Raw genomic sequence first — 20820 nt, 5'->3', positions numbered from 1 at the left:
TGGGAAATCCAACAGTCCCCAGACTGCTCTTCTATATCATTAAATTGTATCCAGGAAACGAATCACCTCCTTATTGCTCAACTCAACTTAAGATTCCATGAGTTTAAGACAGGGGGTTCCCAACCTTTTGAGGCTTGAGGCCACTTGAGCGACTTGGTAGCCGATCGTGGGCCACAATAAACGGAGCGGGCTTATGGCAGGTCCTTGTCTGCTCTGCATATGCAGAGCGGACACAGCTTACTTTACTTTTTTTTTGCTGATCGGATTGGAGGTAGGACACAAGTCTGTTTACATTTGCCACACCTTGGAGGTGAATGGGAGGGTCCAATTGGGTCAGACTGACCGTGTGAAAGGGGCCTAAGGCTGCTTTTCACACTGATGCGCTACAGGTTACCAACGCAGTGTACGTTTTGGCTTTCCTGCACTTTGCAATAGATTTCTATTATATTCTGCAGGTTTGGTGAACTTTCAGAAAGCTCACCAAACTCACAGGTAATAACAGAAGTCTATGGCTCAGTGCAGGTAACCCGCAGGTGCGCTGCTCTGCCTCTGCAGGTCAGTTTGAAAGCAGCCCAGTAACCACTGCAGAACAGATATGCCCATATATAGACTGATTTTAGTAATAAATTGACCTTTAATAACAGTATTCTATTCCATCATAGAGCAGAAGGTTGCGTGCCACGTCGGAGGGCTCTGCGGGCCACATCAGAGGGCTCGGCGTGCCACTGGTTGTGGGAACCCCTGGTTTAAGACCTGAAAATAACAAATATAAAAACCATAGTGTTCTCTGTATGCATGTGTATTAAAAATCCCCCAAAGAAAAGAATGCACTTGCAAGATAACATCGTAGCTGTAGCTGGTCCCTTTAAGTGGGATAGGCGCCCACGAGAGGCAGAACAGGCACGTGTGTGTGTAAACGCACAAATCCCTGATCTGTGAGCACAGGCGAGGCAGATTGCGAGTTCCTACTATCTAGGAACCACAATCTGTAATTTCCTCCAGTCACTCCCATCCCTCCTACAGTTAGAACACACACACTAGGGAACACAGTTAACCTGCCAGTGACATTTACACAGTAATGTCACAGTGAATGGTCCCAAAAATGTGTCAAGTGTCCGAGCTGCCGCCATAATGTTGCTGTCCAGATCGCCGCCATTACTAGTAAAATAAAAACGGCATAAATCTTTCCCCTATTTTGTAGATGCTTTTGCGCAAACAAATCAATATACGCTTATTGCGATTTTTGTATTATAAAACTATACATATCGGCCTAAACTGAAATAAAAATTGGGGATATTTATTATAGCAAAAAGTACAAAATATTGTGTTTTTTTCAAAATTGTCGCTTTTTTTTTTTTTACGGTGCAAAAAATAACCGCAGAGGTGATCAAGTACCACCAAAAGAAAGCTCTATTTGTGAGGGGAAAAAAAGGACGTCAGTTTTGTTTGGGTACAGCGTCGCACAACCACACAGTTGTTGGTTAAAGAGACGCAGTGCCGTATTTAAAAAAAAAAATGGCCTGGTCATTGAGCAGCCAAATCTTCCGGGGCTGAAGTGATTAAGGAGAGATCTGTCCGAAGTGGGTCGAGGAGTACCCATTATTGACAGCAATGACAAGGAACCAGAAAGGCAAATGTAATTACAACAGACCCAGGGGAGGAGATGAGAGGAAAAAAAAAGGGGGGGGGCATAGTTAAAGGGGAGAGGGCAATAAACGAAGGGGAAGGTGGCAGGGCAGTTGGAAAGAGTTGTGAGAAAGGGCTCAGTTGCCCGAGAGTGGTGTGGTATTCCGGGGGCAGAGGACCAACTCACCTGTCCTGATAGGTACACAGCCCCAAAGGTGTTGTAGCCGGAGAACGGTGTAAGATTGTACTGTCAGCATTGTGTGTAGGGGTAGTTACCACTGTGTGGGGTCTAGTACATATGGAGTACTGTGGATTGGTAGGAGTATCCCGTTCGTGAGAGGACCATATGTAGTTTTAAGCATAGCGGCTGTATCGTTCAGTTTGATCATGCAGAATCAGAGTTATAGTCTAGTGAGGGTGTGGCAGTTTTTAGTTGTACCTAAGCAAATCTGTGATATCCTAACAAGGATATAACAAGGCCTACCAGCCAGAGAACCTTAAAGAGCACCTCTCAAAGAGGAAAGGGCAAACCAGACATTGGATGGTTTCCCTAGGAGGATTTTGTAAAGGAATTGGCCAGATTGTCTCAAGTTGAGAGAGTTGTAAGCATAGCGTTATTCTCTACATATATTTAAATAAAAGCTAAGACAAAACAGTCTAAGTAGCAGGAGGCCATGCCACTGTGTAGCCCCCACCGACTATAAATTGACATTTAAGAGCCAGGAGCAAATGAAGGTGGGTGATTGGGATGTCCATTCCCCATCTCTGGCTGGTTAGAAAAGGTACAAGGGAGTAGAGCTAGAACTGAGCAGTCAGGACTCCATGTGAGGATACAAGTATCGGGAAGGGCAGGAGGGAGTATGGTGGGGAAGGAGGATGGGAAGGAAGTGGGATAGTGAGATTAAAGGATTTGGTAAGGGAGAGGGAAGGGGAAGGCTGGAAGGGGAGCCAGGGTGTATTAGGTATGGTAAACAGGCATTTTCCATGTTGACCACACCTTGTGTTATATTGTGGTGGTGGTGGCGGAGTCAAGTAAAGTCTGGAGGCACATGTAATAGAATAATTCGGTAGCGTGGGAGAGCATATAAGAATTCAAGAATCGGTCTACCTTAGCAGGCGTTGGAGGGTATTAAGAGTGCCATTGGCAGAAGTGGCCTCTCATTCCTGCGAAGCTAGAGTGGGGGAAATAAGCATGAGACAATGAAGGGAAGGGGGTAGTAATCCCCCACCCTTTACACCAGGCAACTAAAAGACTAAGGGCCAAATCCTCAAAAAAGATACGACGGAGTAACTGCTGTTACTCCGTCGTATCCCTGGTCCTAACTATGGAACTGATCCACAGAATCAGTTTCCCATAGTTAGGACGAAGATCCGGCATGTGTAATTGAATTACTCTGCCGGATCTTGGGATGCAGTACCGCATCCGCCGCTGGGGGCATTTCACGTCGAAATGCCGCCTCGGGTATGCAAATTAGGACTTACGGAGATCCACGAAGCTTTTCAGCTTCGTTTTTTTCTCCGTAAGTTTTATTTTGCAAACGCAAAATTAGGGCTGCTTTTACAAGGTGTAAACTGTTTACACCTTGTAAAAACAGACCTTTCTTGCTCGCGACTCGATTTTTTTTTTTTTTTTGGCGCCGTATCTTTTTTTTTTACCCGACGCAACTTTATTGTCCCGTCGCAATCCACAAAGCCCGACGTAACGTAATTTTGCACTATGCACGTCGGGAAAATGACGTCACGAGCATGCGCCGTACGGCCGGCTCGGGAGCGCGCCTCATTTAAATGGTAATCGCCCCCTGGAGAAGAGGAACGCCTTGCGCCGGCCCGATTTAAGTTACACCGCTCAAAATTTCTAGGTAAGTGCTTTGTGGATCGGGCACTTAGTTAGAGATTTTGAGGCGGTGTAACTTAAATGGAAAAAGTTACGTTGCGCCATTTTTTTGAGGATTAGGCCCCAAGAGATTAGGCCCGCTGGGGATAGGTATAAATCTAAGATCTGTCTTAAGCCTCATACACACGATCGGACTTCTAACAAACTTTTCCGTGGATTTTTGTTTGAAGGGAGTTGGCCGGGCACACCCTTGGCATACACACGGCAGGACTTTTCTGCAAACTTTCCCTTCATCACGTGTTTTTTCTGCTCTTTACTGCCACCCTTTGATCAACTTCTGCTATTGTTGGTTGATTTTAACATTGGTTCTGGGCATGCTTGTTTTACTTTGGACAAAAGTCCGATAGATTTCTGTACAGACGGTCGGAATTTGCACCATCGGACTTTTGTTGCTGAAAAGTTTGTCCGTTTGCAGAGCGAACGTTTGTCCGATGAAAACCGGAAAAGTTTGTCCGATGGAGCGTACACACTGTCGGATTTTTTGGAAAACTTGCTAATTTTGAAGTTTGTTGGCAAAAAGTCCGACAGTGTGTACGGGGCTTTATATAGATCACAGGGGCAGTGTCCATGACCCAAGTGATAGTTGTGATAAATAGAATATTTAGGATAAAAGGGGGAACAACATAGCAAAAGTAGATCGGGGTCTTTTAAGGACATTGGGATATCAGGAGCGAGGAAGTGGCATTGATTAACCCAGTACCGTGGGCCTCATCTCATAAATATGAATTGGATGCCCAGGATCTCGCAGAATGGCTTCAGGTCTTCCAGGCCTCGCAAGTGTGCAATGCAGCTTTGCGTGGAGGCTGTAAGGCAGAAAGGAAACTTCCACTTATAGTGGATTCCTCTGGTGCAGAGCTCATCAAGCAGGGGTCGGAGGTCCCTGTGGTGCTGTAGGGTCACGTTGGAGAGGTCCTGGAAAATGCGAATGTCTGCTCCAGCAAGGGAAAGGTGGATTCTGTTGCTAGCTTTGCACAGGATATCTTCTTTGAGCCGATAATCTACCAGGCAGCACACCACATCTTGGTGTGGATCGGATTTCCTGCTTTTGGGGCGGAGGGCCCTGTGTATAAGCTCCATTTCAATGGGTGTAGCAGGGGGTCTGTCTTGGAGATTTTAGCAGAAGCCTGTCACTGTGGTGAGCAGCTGGTCATGTTCCACTGATTCGGGTAAGCCTCGGAAACGGAGGTTGTGACGCCTCCCACGGTTGTCCAGATCTTCAGTATAGCGGTGCATGTCTCGAAGCTTCAACGTGTGGGTATCAACTGTCTGTGTAACCTGGCGGATGGTTGAGCCTTGTTAGGGCGGCTGTTCTCTGCACCTCTTGCACCCTGCCCACCAGCGCCTGGATGTCAAGGTGTAAATTTGAAATGGCGGACGACAGGGTGTCTTTAATGTCCACTAATATGGTGCGCAGGTCCTGCATGCTAAGCTGTTGCTGGAACACCAGGGTGTCTGCTGGCGAGGGAGTCGGGCAGGACCCGGCGGTTCCGGTGTTAGAGAGCGAGGATGTGAGAGGGCTTCTCTGCAAGGAGGCTGCCATGCCGCTCACCTGGGATCAGAAAAGCTCCGTGATGGTTTGGCTAAGCTGCCTGCTTGGGTCCCGAGGGGAACAGGAGCGGGTAGTTGAAGGGCTGCGGGACGAATGCTTGATTAAACGCTTAGAAAATCCTCAGGTTGAGTTTGAGAAGGTCCTCAGATGGCGGGAGCTCAGGAGTTATGTGGCAATCTTCGTCCGAGGTCAGACCACACACGCCCATGACCAGACAATTTAGATACCATTGGCATAAAGGATGGTTTCTTGGACTGTGGGAACCCTCAGTACTAACTCGAGGATGAATAAAAAGTACCAAGCATGCAAAAGATGTATAAAGTGAAAGTAAATTTATATATCATGAAGATTTCAATTATACTTGAATAAATGACACAAAAAACTGACAAGGCGTTATTATTCTCAATCTAAATGAATGAAAATGTAGATTTGTGATGTAGAAAAAGTAGGTTCACCCCTACAGTTACCACCACTTTAAATCTATGAAAATAGAGACGGTTACACCAGATAAGATGCCAATGCTTAGACCAGGGGTGTCAAAACTCCATTTAATTGTGGGCCGCATTAGCAATATGATTGCCCTCAAAAGGGCCGGTTGTATCTGTAAGATTAGATGTCCAGCACATCCCCTCCCTTTTACATTAGATGTCAAGAGCCATCCCATCATCAGTTAAGTCCCCCACTCTTCCTTACATCACAGTGCACCCCCCTTTCCTTATGCTGCTGCTGAGAAGAAGCTAGATTCATTGCTTGAAAGCAGAAAGTAAGGGTCTGGAGTAGGTCCAGAGGAGGGCTGGAGCTCTCCTGCAGTTGCAGGAGATGTGTGAGGGCCACATGAAATGGCCTGGAGGGCTGGATTCGGCCCGTGGTCCTTGTGTTTGACACCTGTGGCTTAGACCCTTCTTAGCAAGTATACAGGTTGAAACTTTCAATTTTATTTCTAATTTCTCAGGTATATCTAAAGTGTAGTGTTTTTTGTTATTGACATGGGTGGTGTAATCATGCAAAGATTCAAAAGTGCTCTCTGTGGGCAATTTCACAAGAGTGGCAGTGCCTCTGAAAAGCTATCCACCTATTTTATTTAATAAATAATTGAAAAGACTAATGTGTTTTTTTTTCTTACCAAATATATTGCCTTTTGAGCACTGTTAACTATTTGCTTACTGGGCACTTAAACCCCCTTCCTGTCGAGGCCAATTTTCAGCACTGGCACTCTTTAATAACCATTGCGTGGTCATGCTACACTGTACCCATATGAAATGTTGTATTTGTTTGCACAAATAGAGCTTTCTCATGGTGTAAATTAATCACGGTTTTACATTTTTTTTTGCTTCAATAACATTTTTGGAAAAATTAAATAGTTTCATAGTTTTGTTATAACATTTTGCAAACAAATAATTTTTTTCCTTCATTGATGTGTGCTGATGAGGCGGCACTGATAGGCTGCACTGAAAGGCACTGATAAGGTGGCATGGATTGGCAGCACTGATATGCACTGGTAGGTGGCACTGGTGAGTGTCCCTGTGTTGGACCAATGTCCCTCTGACAGAAGCTGGTAATCTAGTTTTGTATTCCTCCTCATGCTGACAGCGTGAGCGGGAAAAAAAGCCGGATATGATCTTCTGTTTACTTCACATGATCAGCTGTCATTGGCTGACAGCTGATCATGTGGTAAAGGGCAGGGATCGACCCCTTACTTTAATCCGTGATCAGCCGAGTCTCATTGACTCGCTGATCAGAGCGTGCCTCAGGGGCACGCAGGCAGCTCATGCATGGGGTGACATAAAATTTTCACCACATGTCGGTAATAACCCATGTAATCCATACAAATACATTTAGAAATTAAGTTGTGTAATAAAATGGAATTACACAGGGAAAAAGTTTTGAACACGCTAAATTAAATTTGTACAAAGTCATTTGTTGGTAATGACGGCTTCAAGATCCTGTATGGAGAAACTGGTCGCATGCATTGATTAGTTAGTGATTTTGGCCCATTCGTCCAATCAATGGGGTCTTACATGATGAGCGTGCATACAGGCCATGGCAGTTGAGTGCATTACTTGTATCTGCTAATTTCAGGTCTTTCTGAAGCTCTCCACAAGTTCCTTGGATCTTGGACAACTTTTGATAATTCGTTTCACTCCTCTGTCAGACCAGTTTATGGTGAAATTATGTTCTTTGCACTTCTGGATTATGGCCTCAGCAGTGATCACTGGAACATTCAGAAGTTTAGAAATCCTTGTATAACCAATGCCATCAGTATGTTTTGCAACAATAAGGTTGCAAAGGTCTTGAGAAAGCTGTTTGCTTTTACCCATCATGAGATGTTTCTATTGTGACACCTTGGTAATGAGACATCTTTTTATAGACCATCAGTTGAGATTGAACCAACTGATATTAATTTGCACTGACAAGGGGCAGGATTGCTTTCTAATTACTGATAGATTTCAGCTTGTGTCTTGGCTTTTCATGACTTTTTGCACATACCCTTCTTCGTGTGTTCAATACTTTATCCCTGTGTCATTCCATTTTATTACACATAACTTAATTTCTGAAACTTATTTGTGTTGGTTTCTTTGTATGTGTGGATTGCATGGTTTGTTACCGACCTATGGTGTCAATGGCACATTTCGAAATCTATTTCTCTAGAAAAAATGACGTTCAAACTGCATTATATATTTAATGCCTGCTGGACTCTGCATGTGCTTACACTTTTGTAATTGTATCGCCCATCAAAATTTCTTAAAATAATATTATGGGGGGGGGGGGGGGGGGGGGGGGATGGTGCAATTTGTTTTCTAGACCTTGTAATGGATAAATAAAAATGGTTTGTGCAGAATCAAAATTTTCTTTCGTGCAAGTCTGTTAAACAAAATTTCTTTCATTTTGCGCAGGAAAACACAGATCAACGATTATTCCAGAAGAACTTAAAGCTCTGTCGTTTTTTTGGTAACTCACTTTTGCACTACATCAAAGTGAGTATGCTCTCATGTACATATTCATGTTCTAATTCATATTAATAAAGAGTGCCTATTCGTGGTTCATATTTGTTTTATTCAGCTGCAGTTGTAAATGTTAAAAATCCAGTTATTTTATAAGGTTGCAGAAAAATGCTAATATATGCTATAACTCGTATGCTATAATCATGGCCATATTCTGTGTCAGTGGTCATAAGCCACTTCCTTTAAAGCAGTGGTTCTCAACCTTCTAGTGTCATGACCCCTTGATAACATTTCCCAAGTTGTAGGGACCCCTTAACAGTAAAATTATTTTCATAGCGTGGGTGGTCAGCACAAGTAATTTGCACAAGTAATTTGCACCCCTAACCCATGGATATTTAGCGCTCGCCGAGTCCCTTCCACTCATACAGTATTAAAACCCCTTATGGTACATTTTAGGATGTAACACTCTTTGTTCTCTTTTCTTTCCCTTTTATCCCTCTCACCTATGCCGAAATCTGAGGTCTCCTCCAGCCCCTCCCAATTCACATCCCTCACCAGTTAGCTGACCTCTAGTCTCTGCCCCCCAGCCATGCCTTGCACTGAATGGGCGGCTGTGAAGAGGCTGAGTGGGTGGCCATTTATGTACCCCCTGAAGCCTGACTGGAATAACCCCAGGTCAGTGAGTACAAACACCCTTTACCTGAATAGGCAGTTTTTTTTCTAAAGGTGAACTACTATGTACAGTGCATATATGGATTAAGTAGTATTTGGTTTTACAGAAAGCCTTCATGGTCATGCTCCTAATAGCATTAGTGGGCTGCTTTTGCCACGTGAGTCTCGAGAACCATAATAAAGTGTAGTCTGTAACATTGCTGCTCATTCTTGTTCCATTATCTGCAGACACAGGAAAGTTTTTCTGTTTCATTAGACTGCCTCCTCTTAGCTTTGTAATAGCAGAGGAAGGCTTGACTCTTTAGTGTCCATCAATGCAGCCTTTTTAGTGCCCATCAATGCAGCCTTTTCAGTGCAGCCTCATCAGTGGAGTCTATTAGTGTGCATCAGTGCAGCCTGATCAGTGCATCTTTATCCATGCCCATTAGTGCAGTCTCATCTGTGCCCATCAATGCAGCAGGGAGGATGATATGGTGGGCGGATCGCAGAGAGCGGGGATCCCCCGCCGAGACACAGCTTGTATATGAATAGCCGGTTGCTCTCAAAGTCCCACCTCCTAGACTGGCATTTGACCAGTGTGCCAGGAGGCCGCTGTTGTTACATATACATGCTGTGTCCTCCTGACACGTTCCTGGTTGATCGCTTCTGGCAGAAGCGGTGCAGCCTTTTTTTACAGGGCATCAGAGCAGCCCAGGGGGTAGGGAGCCCCCCGTACAGGCTGCACTGATGGCCGCACCACTTCTGCTAGAAGCAGTCAGCCAGGAAACTGTTGGCCCAGTCTGCCCCTGCTCCACACTCGCCCTCTACTAATTTCCACTCGCCAAATGCGAGCAGGCAAGTGAAAATTTTAAGGGCTGATATACATAATTTGCTGCAGAAAACCTAATCGCACCAAACATAATGCAATGTACATGCATATCAGAAGGGTCTAATCCCTTGTTAGAACATATGTCCTATGTAGTGGAGATACTTTTTCACAATTAATTATTTTTAGAGATATCTTCTCACTGACAAGTTCCCACTGACGTTGATTTTATTTTAGCTTTCTGTAAGGGGATACATTTTCTCACTGACCATCACACTAATCTATCATGAGTTGTAGATATAGTAATATTTAGTAGGGGTTTCCCGAGACTGGAAAGTTATTTCAAGGGGTCTTCTGTGTTGACAAAGGCTGCTTAAACATGTAACAAAGGCCAAAACGTTCTTTTTAATTTTGGGTAGAGTAAAGAAGGGTTAGAACTCCTGTCAGGTTTTTTTTTTTTTTTGTCCCATTGGAGGGGTTTACCTTCACTTCTTGTTCCATAGCCAAAACAGGAAGTGAGAGGAAATTCCTGCAAATTACTGGAATCCCTTGGGGGCCCCCCACGTCACTAGAACTAGTGTCCCCATGGGAAAATTTCCCCTCCATTACTTTTCTTGGCACAACCCAAAATTTGGGATTTTCTTTTTATTTCACTTTCATTGACGATGGTAAACAAAACAAACAGAGGGCCAATCTCCCTGATGGAGCAATAAAAAAATGAATAGGTGTTCTAATCCCTCTCCACCCAATCCAAAACAAAGAAAAAAGTTTTTCCTTTAACTATACTTGTACAAAGGAAAAAAGATGATTGAATACAAGTCAAGGTGAAGGCCAAAAAACGTTTACAAAACGATAGGGTATTTTACCGCATTTCTTAACTTAAAGCAGTAGATACTGCTTGTAAATTGAGCCCACTGTTTTGATTCATTGTATTGTACTGATTGTATTCAATATATTTGTCAGACTGTGTCAGCAAAGTGGTAATTTATTTTGTCATTTTATTCATGAGCACATTCGCAATATAATGCCAAACCCTGTACTGTCTTAGATAATTAACGAGTGTCAAGTCCCTGGATTTGTCTCCAAAGTAGAGCATTTGGGATATGATTTTTTTACATTACTGATGCAAGAAAAATATTAAAGGAGAAGATTTCCAAATCCTCCAAGCCTGTAAACTGAAGTCTGCACCTAATATTGATGTCATTCTATTTTAGTTTTTTTCAGACTAATCTTTTAAACTTAGTACTGTATTTGAACTAGGTGAAGATTATGCCGTTTGCTTCTGCCAAAAAAAGTTCTGTACTGAATTGGGTAATTCACAGGGCCACACATGTAAATTGCCACCATCCCTTGACGATACATGGAATAAAACTCAAATATATAGTATTTTGTAGACAATTAAAAATGATATATATATATATATATATATATATATAGTACTTGTATAGCGCTGTCAATTTACGCAGCTCTTTTACATATACGATGTACATTCACATCAGTCCCTACCCCCAAAGAGCTTACAATCTAAGGTCCCTAACTCGCATTCATATACTAGGGACAATTTTTAGGCAGAAGCCAATTAACCTACCAGCATGTCTCTGGAGTGTGGGAGGAAACCGGTGTACCTGGAGGAAACCCACGCAGGCACAGGAAGAACATGCAAACTCCAGGCAGGTAGTGTCCTGTTCGGGATGTATATATAGATGGAGAGAGAGAGAGATATTTATTGTAGAAAACTTTACATAAAAAAATCTCATATTGAAAATACAACATGTATTATCAATATTGCACAATTAACTGTTATCCATAAGTGGTAGTCCCCATCTATTTACTGTTCCCATTCGTCATTGATTGTGTTTAGGAATACAGCAGAGGGGGATATCCAACGCATTCAATTGTATGGTTAAACATAAATCTTCTTCAGGTATTAATACCACTTAATTGGTGAACCCTTGGTACATAATTGTATGAAAGAATACATGTAAACCATCATCCACATGCACTTACAATGTAAAAAAATGTTTAGCAGAAGCACTCCTCCAGGTGGCAAGGATACCATATATCGGCCTTTGAAGACCTCCACCAAAGAGTCACCAGTATATTTATCAGCATCCCTTGATTGCCTGAAAGTGGGCTGTCCCAAAAGACGATGGAAAACATGCACAGGTAATTGGTATACTGGGTCCATTACAGGGTATACTGGGTCAACCTGTATAGGTTGACCCAGTATACCCTGGAATTGTTACTAATTATCTTCCTGGGGATTTACCACCATTTTCTGTCTTGCCCTTATCCTACAATGCAAGTTTTTCATTGTCTTCAAAGGCCGATATATGGTATCCTTGCCACCTGGAGTGCTTCTGCTAAACATTTTTTTACATTGTAAGTGCATGTGGATGATGATTTCGCATGTATTCTTTCATACAATTATATGCTAATGGTTCACCAATTTAAGCTGTTTTTTCAGAAGTGGTATTATTTCCTGAAGAAGATTCATGTATATAGAAAAAAGTGTGATCAAAAATAAACGCGCCCTGATGACTCACACCGCTGCGCTCAGGATTAAATACAGTAAGAAGTTTCACAGCTGCTGTTTTTAAAGGTAAATATGACAAAGTGTATACAACGTGTTCAAATAGTGAAATAGAACATAAATGATATATGAACAGCGCTAATGTGTGTGTGTGTGTGTGTGTGTGTGTGTGTGTGAACCACACAAACGAAATTAAAAAACAATACAATATATATAGTGTATATAAAAAATAAACAAATGAGCAAAACCCGTGATTGAAAGGTGTTCATAAGCAAAAATCGTTCATAGGTATTGAAAAGCAACAAGGAAAAAAACTTTTCTCTTTCTCAAATGTGAAAAACTTCAAAAATAACTTCTCAAAGAATTCTTCCACCACACCCGATGTGCAAAGTGATTCCTCCACCAATAAGATTGGCCACTCACCAGAACGATTTGCCTGACACTCTCGTGTTTCGGCACAACAGCATGTAATGATTGTTTAAACCATTAAGTGAGCTTCCATTTCCAACCGTGTGATAAATAAGATCCTCGTAAATAATGAAAAAAGCATATGATAGTGTGATAACGTAAAAACAGTTTTAATAACACACCACATAAAAAATCTGCAAAAGATGCACTCCCAAAAGGCCAAAGTAAAATTTGTGAATCAAAACAAAGCAGAACTTCTCAATATTTGCATGGCTGATGAACTGCGGTCACGGCGGACCCAAGAAAACAACCAGGTATGTCTCACCACTCGATCCACACTGTGCTGGTGACCCACAAAAATGGCGTAAAGCAAACTTCAATCGCTGGTCACTAACGAAATACACCACTGCGATGGCCTCTCACGTATAGTTCAGATGGTCAAAAGTCAGACTCGCTGTATTCCTCGGCACAATGATGAAGGGAACAGCAATCAGATGGGAACTACCACAAAGGCTTCATTCACACCTAGGCGTATTTACTCTTGAAGCGCGACGCCGCAGCAGCCCCTAATACGCTGGAGGGGTGATTTTACATTGCCCTCTATGGAGATGGTTCACATCTCCACGCCAAACGCCATACGCCTGAAACTCAAAACAAGTCCCGGACCCTTTTTTTCAGGCGGGTTCGGCATAGGAGATGTGGACCCGTGGGTTAAATAGGGGTTAAAATCGCGGCGTTTTGTCGCCGCAAATCGCGGTACAAAATGCCGCAATTTGTCGCTGCAATTCGCGGGACAAAACGCCGCGATTAGGTGTGAATGCAGCCTTATGGTTAACAGTTAATTGTGCAATATTGATAATATCATTGATGCAATGTGTTGTATTTTCAACGTGAGATTTTTTTATATAAATTTTTCTACAATATAATTTTTTATATATAATTATAGATGAAATTAAATTTTTTATTGCCTACAAAGTCCCATAAATTTTGAGGTTTATTCCATTAAAAAGTTCTGTACTTGGAATGTATGATTTTTTATTACATTTCTTTTTACCTCTTGATAAACAATGTGAAATTTTGATTAAATTGTAATTTATTTCAGGAATTTATGCCTTTTTTGTCTGAATCTTGTGTTCATCTGCATTATTTATATCTTCAAATATATAGGTAAGAAACACTCCATACAGATCAAACAAATGCTTATTTTCAGCTTTGGTGTGTTATAGTATTCTCTGCCATGGCTTTAAGTTGGGCATAGATCCTTCTTCTTTTTTTTTTTTTTCATCAGCTGGTTAACAAAAAAAAGATTCCCTACCCACACATTCAAGATGGATTTGGGAATCCTCCCTTCTGCACTGTTGTATTCTGACAGAGGGTACTCCTCGGAGTACTGATCCATGGCACAACATTTTTGGCAAGATCAACAGGTATTTTTCTGTACTTGCTGAAAATCTTTTTAGCCTTAAAATAACTGATGAAACCTGGTGGCTTACTGGTTAGCAGGTTTGCCTTGCAGCACTGGGGTCCCTATTTCAAAACGGGTATTGAACAGGAAATCTGGTCAGGACACTATCTGCATGGAGTTTGCATGTTCTCCCTGTGCTTGCATGGGTTTCTCCCAAGTACTCTTTTCCTCCCACAGGTTTGCGAACGTTATTTAGAGGAGTTGTAAACCCTCAAGGTTTTTCACCTTAATGCATTCTATGCATTAATGTGCAAAACCTTCTGTAGGGCAGCAGCCCCCCAGAGCCCCTCGTGTACATACCTGAACCCGATCTTTCCAGCAACGGGGACGAGCACAGCAGCTCCAACTGCTGTCTCGGATCCTCATTGGATAGATTGATGGCAGCAGGAGCCATTGGCTTCTGCTGCTATCATTCAAATTCAGTGACACGGTGGCAGGGCCGAGTCCTGCTGTCTGTGTCAATGGAACTTGAGAACTTCAGAGCGCACCCGCATGAGTGCCACCATGGAAAGCGTCTCTCCGTGGGGGCAATCAAGAGGAGGAGCAGCCAGAGGCGCTACTAGGGGACTGAAGCCACTCAGTGCAAAACCCTTGCACAGAGGAGGGAAGTATAACATGTTATTTAAAAAATAAACGAAAAACTAACCTTTACAACCCATTTTGACTCTTGGTGAATTGACCCCTATGGGGCAAATGAGGTTTAGCCCTGGTTCACGCTGGGTACGATTTGGAACGATTTGAGATGCGATTTGACATGTCAAATCGCATCTCAAATCGGCGGCAATTGTCGCAAATGGCACTGTCCTAATCAGTGCGACGCCGCATCTGCAATTTCAAAAAGTAGTTCCTGTACTACTTTTTGCGATTTCGGGCCGCGATTTACATTAAATTGTGGCCGAAATCGCGGCAAAATCGCAGCCGCGAAATCGCGGTAAAATCGCGCATTTTACCGCGATTTTGAATTCGCAGCAGTGTGAACCTAGGCTCAATGTTGATAAATGTAAAGTTATGCACTTGAGGGCTAAGAATATGCATGAATTATACATATGGGGGGGGGGGGGGTACAACTCTGGGAATCAATGATAAAGGATCGGAGTGTTCTGGTAGATCATAAACGTAATAATAACATGCAATGCCAAGCTGCGGTTTCCAAAGCGAGCAAAGTCCTTTCTTGTATTGAGCGGTATGGACTCCAGAGAGAGAGATCATTTTGCCCCTGTACAAATCATTAGTAAGACCTCATCTGGAATATGCAGTTCAGTTTTGGGCACCAGTTCTCAAAGGGGATATTGGGGAACTGGAGAAAGTGCAGAGAAAGGCAACCAAACTGATAGGAGGCGTGGAGGAGCTCAGCTATGAGGAAAGATTGCCCTTGAATTTATTTTATTTTTAGAAGAGATTAAGGGGATAAACGATCAACATGTATAAATACATACAGTAAGTGATTCATATAGTGAACTTGGTGTTGAGCTATTCTGGTCAATACAGAGGACAAGGTGCTACTCTTTACATCTGGAGGATAAGAGATTTAATCCAAATATGGAAAGACTTATTCACAGTAAGAGCTGTGAAAATGTGGAATAGACTTCCTGAAGAGCTGGTTCTGGTCAGCTCAGTAAATTGTTTTTAACCACTTAAGCCCCGGACCATTCTGCTGGTCAATGGCCGGGCCACTTTTTGCGATTCAGCACTGCGTCCCTTTAACTGACAATTGCGCGGTCGTGCTATGCGGCTCCCTAATAAAATTGGCTTCCTTTTTTCCCCACAAATAGAGCTTTCTTTTGGTGGTATTTGATCACCTCTGCGGTTTCTTCGTTTTTGCACTATAAACAAAAATAGAGCGACAATTTTGAAAAAAAATAATATTTTTTTACTTTTTGCTATAATAAATATCCCCCAAAGATGTATATAAAAAAGTTTTTTTTTTTACTCAGTTTAGGCCGATACGTATTCTACATATTTTTCGTAAAAAAAAACAATCACAATAAGCGTTTATTGATTAGTTTGCGCAAAAGTTATAGCGTTTACAAAATAGGGGATAGTTTTATGGCATTTTTATTAATATTTTTTTTTTACTAGTAATGGCGGCGATCAGCAATTTTTATCGGTACTGCGACATTATGGCGGACACCTCGGACACTTTTGACACATTTTTGGGACCATTGGCATTTTTATAGCGATCAGTGCTATAAAAATGCATTGATTACTGTAAAAATGCCACTGGCAGGGAAGGGGTTAAGTATGTTCCCTGGGTGTGTTCTAACTGAAGGGGGGGGTGGACTGACTTGGGGAAATGACTGATCGCTGTTCATACCTTGTATGAACAGACGATCAGGCATTTCTCCCCCTGATAGGACCGGGAGCTGTGTGTTTACACACACAGCTCCCGGTTCTCGCTCTGTAACGAGCAATCGGGGGTGCCCGGCAGTGATCGCGCCGGGCACGTGCGTCGGCGTCAGGGGCGAGCGGGCGCGCCCCTTTTGGGTGAATGGCGAGATGACGTAGATCTACGTGATCTCACCCAGCAGAGCTGACCTGCCGCTATATAACTGCGACGGCTGGCCGGCAAGCAGTTAAAAGGGCCTGGATTCTTTCCTAAATGTGCATAATAGAATTGGATACTAATATTTTTATATGTAAAGCTGATCCAGGGAAATAGCATATTGAGGGTTAAGAAGGAATTTTTCACCCAACTGAAGCAAATTGGATCATGCTTTGTTTTTTTTATTTTTTGTTGCCTTCCTCTGGATCAACTGTAGGTATGGGATAGTGTATATGGCGGGTTGTGTGTGCTGTTTTTTTGTGTTTTGTGTGTGTGCTGTGTTTTTTTTTTTTTTTTTTTTAATCTATCTCTGTTGCTTGAACTGGATAGACTTGTGTCACTAGATTAACTATGTACCTATTTTTTTTTTTCTTAGCATGTTTCCGCCAAGTCTATATGCTGTGCCTATTTCAGATATTCATCAGGATGAGATTGTGAATGTATTTCTTGTGGCTATTGATCTTCTCATTGTCCAGCTTTTATCCTTCACGCCTTTTATGGACGCAGTTCTTAATGAATCCCAAGGTATGATTGCTTATTAACTGTATAAAGAATGATGCTCTAGAATAGGGGTCCCCAAGCTTTCTAAACAAAGGGCCAGTTTACTGTCCTTGGGTCCTTTAGGGGGCCAGATTGTTGCTAGTGGTAGTAGAAAGTTTCAAAGAATCAGTGGGAGTAAACAATTCCTCAGGCTGGTTGGTGAGTGGGAATAAAAAAAAATGCATAGCATCCGTGGTCAAATGCAGGAGGAATAGTGATCCATCATTGGGGGGGAAATGGTACCCCATCATTGGCTTCAGTGGGAAGAATTGCTGTTGATGGGAAGAATTGTACACCACTGTTGTCAGTGGGGAGGAATATTGTCCCACCATTGGTGTTGGTGGGAAGAATTGTGCACCATTGTTGTCAGTAGGGAGGAATAGTGTGCCATCATTCGTGTCAGTGGAAGGAATAGTGCCCCTTTGTAAGTGTTTTTGTGTTCAGTGTTCAGTTTTTTCTGAACATTATTCCATCCTTATATTCAGAACCGCCACGAGAACAACAGTTCCCCAAATGTCTGCTTCTAATAAACATTTTGGATAAACTTCCAACTCTTCCGGAAGATGTGCAGATTTTGTGGTGCTCCAGCAACAAGCCTCCAGAGGAAAAACAAAGGTAACATTCAAAATAATACAATACCATAATTTAAATAGGGATTTCTAATATCAGAAACCCATTATACTGACCGTTTTGGAAATAAAAAGGGATATCTTTGCTTCTTTTCTATAGCCACTTGACCTCCGAAAGGTTTACATCCCCTCCCTTTATGACCAGGCCATTTTTTTCTATACTGCGCTGTTATTTTAACTGACAATTGCACGGCCATATAAAGCTGTGCACAAATAAAATGTATATCACAAACGGAGCTTTCTTTTGATAGTATTTGATCACCATTGGGTTTTTTATTTTTTGCGCTGTAAACAAAAAGTAGAATGGCGGGAAATCAGACACTGGCACTTTGCTCAGTGCTAAAATATACACTGTCACTGTACTAATGACACTGGCTGGAAAGGGATTAAACATCTAGGGCGATCAAAGGGTCAAATGTGTGCCTAACCAGTGTTTATTAGAGATGGGCTCGGGCGTGTTCGAAATCCCGCATGCCCAATCTCACTAGGAAGCCGACACTGCACACGACTAATCACAGGCCGGGAGACATTTCCCAATCTGTGCAGCTGTGGATGTCTCCCTGCCTGTGATTAGCTGTGTCTAGTGTCGGCTTCCTGGCGGGATCGGGCATGTGGGATTTCAAACACGCCCGAGCCCCTCTAGTCTATGTGTGTATTATGTGGTGCTTTCGCTTTTCAGGAAAACAAAAACCAGCACACCCCCTCTGACAGGACCGAGCTCTGTGTTGTAGCCATTGACCGAGCTCTGTCCTGTCTTCCTCCTTGCCGATCAGTTAGTGCCGGCGGTCATCCATAACACCTCAGCAGTGCCACAGGTTGATCGCCTCTATGCCACGCCGCATTGATGAAGTAATTGATGCAAAAGGAGCCCCGACCAAGTATTGAGTGCATGCTATACTGTACATGGATATACTTTATAGTAAGCCAACATTTCTTTATTAAAAAACGTTTCTCTTTCGTTCATGGACAGACACAGCAGCATAATCTTGACATTAGGGTATTGGCCTTCTAAAAGGAGAGGACTAGGCAGAAACATGTTAAATTGTTAAAACATCCTCAAACTGTACAGTACCGCCCAGGGGTGGTCCCTCTGGGTACAACCCCTCTCCCTGCATCCAGCAGGCCAGTTTTTTCTGCTTAGCATAGAAGGACCTGGCTCCCTGTTGACCCATTGGTGTGGAGATTTTTTCTACTTTTTTGATCCTGAGATCTACTATCAACTGCCGACTGGGTGACAGGCTGGATATCCTAGATCCTTGTAGTCTCCCCAGTTTGGCCATGAGCGTGTGCAGACTGTTGGCTACGTGCTGGGTCGGCCACAACATGCCCCGTTGCTTTAGGGGTGGCCGTGAGCTACATGCTCCGGGGTACACATATGACCCGGCTATCACTGTCCGTGTGCTAGGCCTGACAGTCACACCGTACCCCTCGGTGATGGGTCTGTCAGGAATGCTTCTAGCAGTCCACGCAGGGATGGGTAAGTAAGGTTCCTCCTTTTTTTGGCAGGATGGAACAGTTGGGCATTCCTGGGGGGGGGGGGGGTGGGGTCGACTAGGGGGTCTCTCACCCTCCTTTCCCTCCTCCCCATGCTCTGAGCTGGGTCTGCTGTATACCTGACTGGGGGTCCTTCCGGGGGGCTCCGAGTTCTGGCTGGGGGCTGCGCTGGGCTTGGGTGGTCCGCACTCCATAGGGGGTGGTCTCGGTGTGTTCAGGGGTGCAGGCCTTCGCGTGGTGTGTCAACGTGCTGCTGCCATTTTATTTTACCCCAGAGATAGTCGGTGCCCATTTCCTTGTAGCCACGCTAGTTTACTGAGGCGGCCGACTGCCATTTTCTTGTAGCCCCGCTTAATCTTTGCCTCTAGCGCTGGGAATGTTCCTCCTGAACAGGACACACGGCTCAGAACACCTCACGGCTGACAGAGCGAGCGGATGACAGCTCGGCAGAGTGGTGAGTCCTGCGGGGGGGGGGGGGGGGGCTGGGTCTGTGGCAGCTAGGAGGGTGGACGTTGTGCACCCTGACTTGTCCCAGAAGGAAGTCAGGTGAGCGCAGGTCAGCATGGCGTCAGAAGCTGGCGCTTCTTCCCCAGAATTCCTGTGATGGCAACCGGTTCCCCTGCACTTTAGTACCTATGGATGTTTTGTCGGGACATCCCCGACGGTCCTTGTTGCCTGGGTGGAGGGGCCTTGCGGAAGCGAAGAGGGTTATGATTCGCCCCGTCCCCCCACCGTTCTCTGGGAAATTTCTCAGATTCAGACTCGGACCTTGCGGTGGCAAATGGCCCCTGTTCTGATGTGTCAGAATATGCGGACCAGGACCATTTGGACAATGCGGGTGACTCAGTGTCCAAGTCAGAGCAGGAGTGCGCTTGCTGGAGCACTTATCACTGGGTGTGGGATCCACAAACAAAGATGGAGGAGACGGCAAGGGCATCTGAGGTGTCGGTACCTTCTGGGTCCCATAAGCCAGCCCGCACCGCTAGGGTTTTTTCCCTACCTAGCCTATTTTGATATGTTTATATACAAGGAATGGGAATGGCCGCAGCCCGTAACGCATGGCAGTCCGTTATCCCTTTTGAGGAAAGTTTCCTGAAAAATGGACATCTCCCCCGATTGTGGGTTTGATAAGATTGCCACAATTTTGGTGGAGGGGGGCCCCTGCCTTTTGAGAACCTGCAGACAGAAGGGGTGAGGCGGTGGCCCGGCCCATGGTCACGGTATTGGGCTCAGCATTTCTGGCCACTGTTGGCCACAACCCTGGTGTCATTGACGCTTGCCAAATGGGAAAAAGTTTGCTGCATTGTGAGCAAGGAAGCACCAGGCTTCCCCGATATGCGTGAAACTGGCGGACCAGTTGGTGCATGACATGTTTACAATAAGTTTTTTTTAGATACAGCTCCCTTGCTCCTGATTGGCTGGCATGCTGGTTCGTGGACCAGACGTCCAAGGAGACTCTGGCGGATTGCCCATCCAGGCTTGAAGGCTATTTGGAGCCTCGCTGGAGGACATTCTTGAAAATGTCATTTGCGCTAAGAGTACACCGCTCCCACAATCCAAAATAGGTTCCAATTCCACTCACAAGCGTTTTTCTCGTCCGCCTGGGCCCGCTGGTAAGCGTTCCAAGGCCGACAAGGTGCCTGCTATGTCATCCCTGTGTTTTTTCACTAGCCGAACAAGCCTGGCAGTCTATTTGCGGCACCATGGAGGCTCACCCCGCA

At 44.0% G+C, this 20820-nt stretch overlaps 1 protein-coding gene across 3 annotated transcripts in view; it reads left to right on the top strand.

The window, feature by feature from the left end:
• Positions 1 to 20820, top strand: part of C7H1orf112 (chromosome 7 C1orf112 homolog) — a 414829-nt gene that overhangs the window by 117050 nt on the left and 276959 nt on the right. For all 3 annotated transcript variants that reach the window (XM_040359710.1, XM_040359708.1, XM_040359709.1), the window contains exons 9-12: positions 7964 to 8044; positions 13532 to 13596; positions 16813 to 16961; positions 17462 to 17591. In XM_040359710.1, coding sequence (XP_040215644.1) covers positions 7964 to 8044; positions 13532 to 13596; positions 16813 to 16961; positions 17462 to 17591 — 425 coding nt within the window. The remainder of the gene's footprint in view (positions 1 to 7963; positions 8045 to 13531; positions 13597 to 16812; positions 16962 to 17461; positions 17592 to 20820) is intronic.

This window comes from Rana temporaria, chromosome 7 (assembly GCF_905171775.1).
Source record: "Rana temporaria chromosome 7, aRanTem1.1, whole genome shotgun sequence".
NCBI lineage: Eukaryota > Metazoa > Chordata > Amphibia > Anura > Ranidae > Rana > Rana temporaria.
The sequence above is the reverse complement of the archived record's forward strand: the minus strand, read 5'-3'. Positions and strand labels throughout refer to the sequence as shown.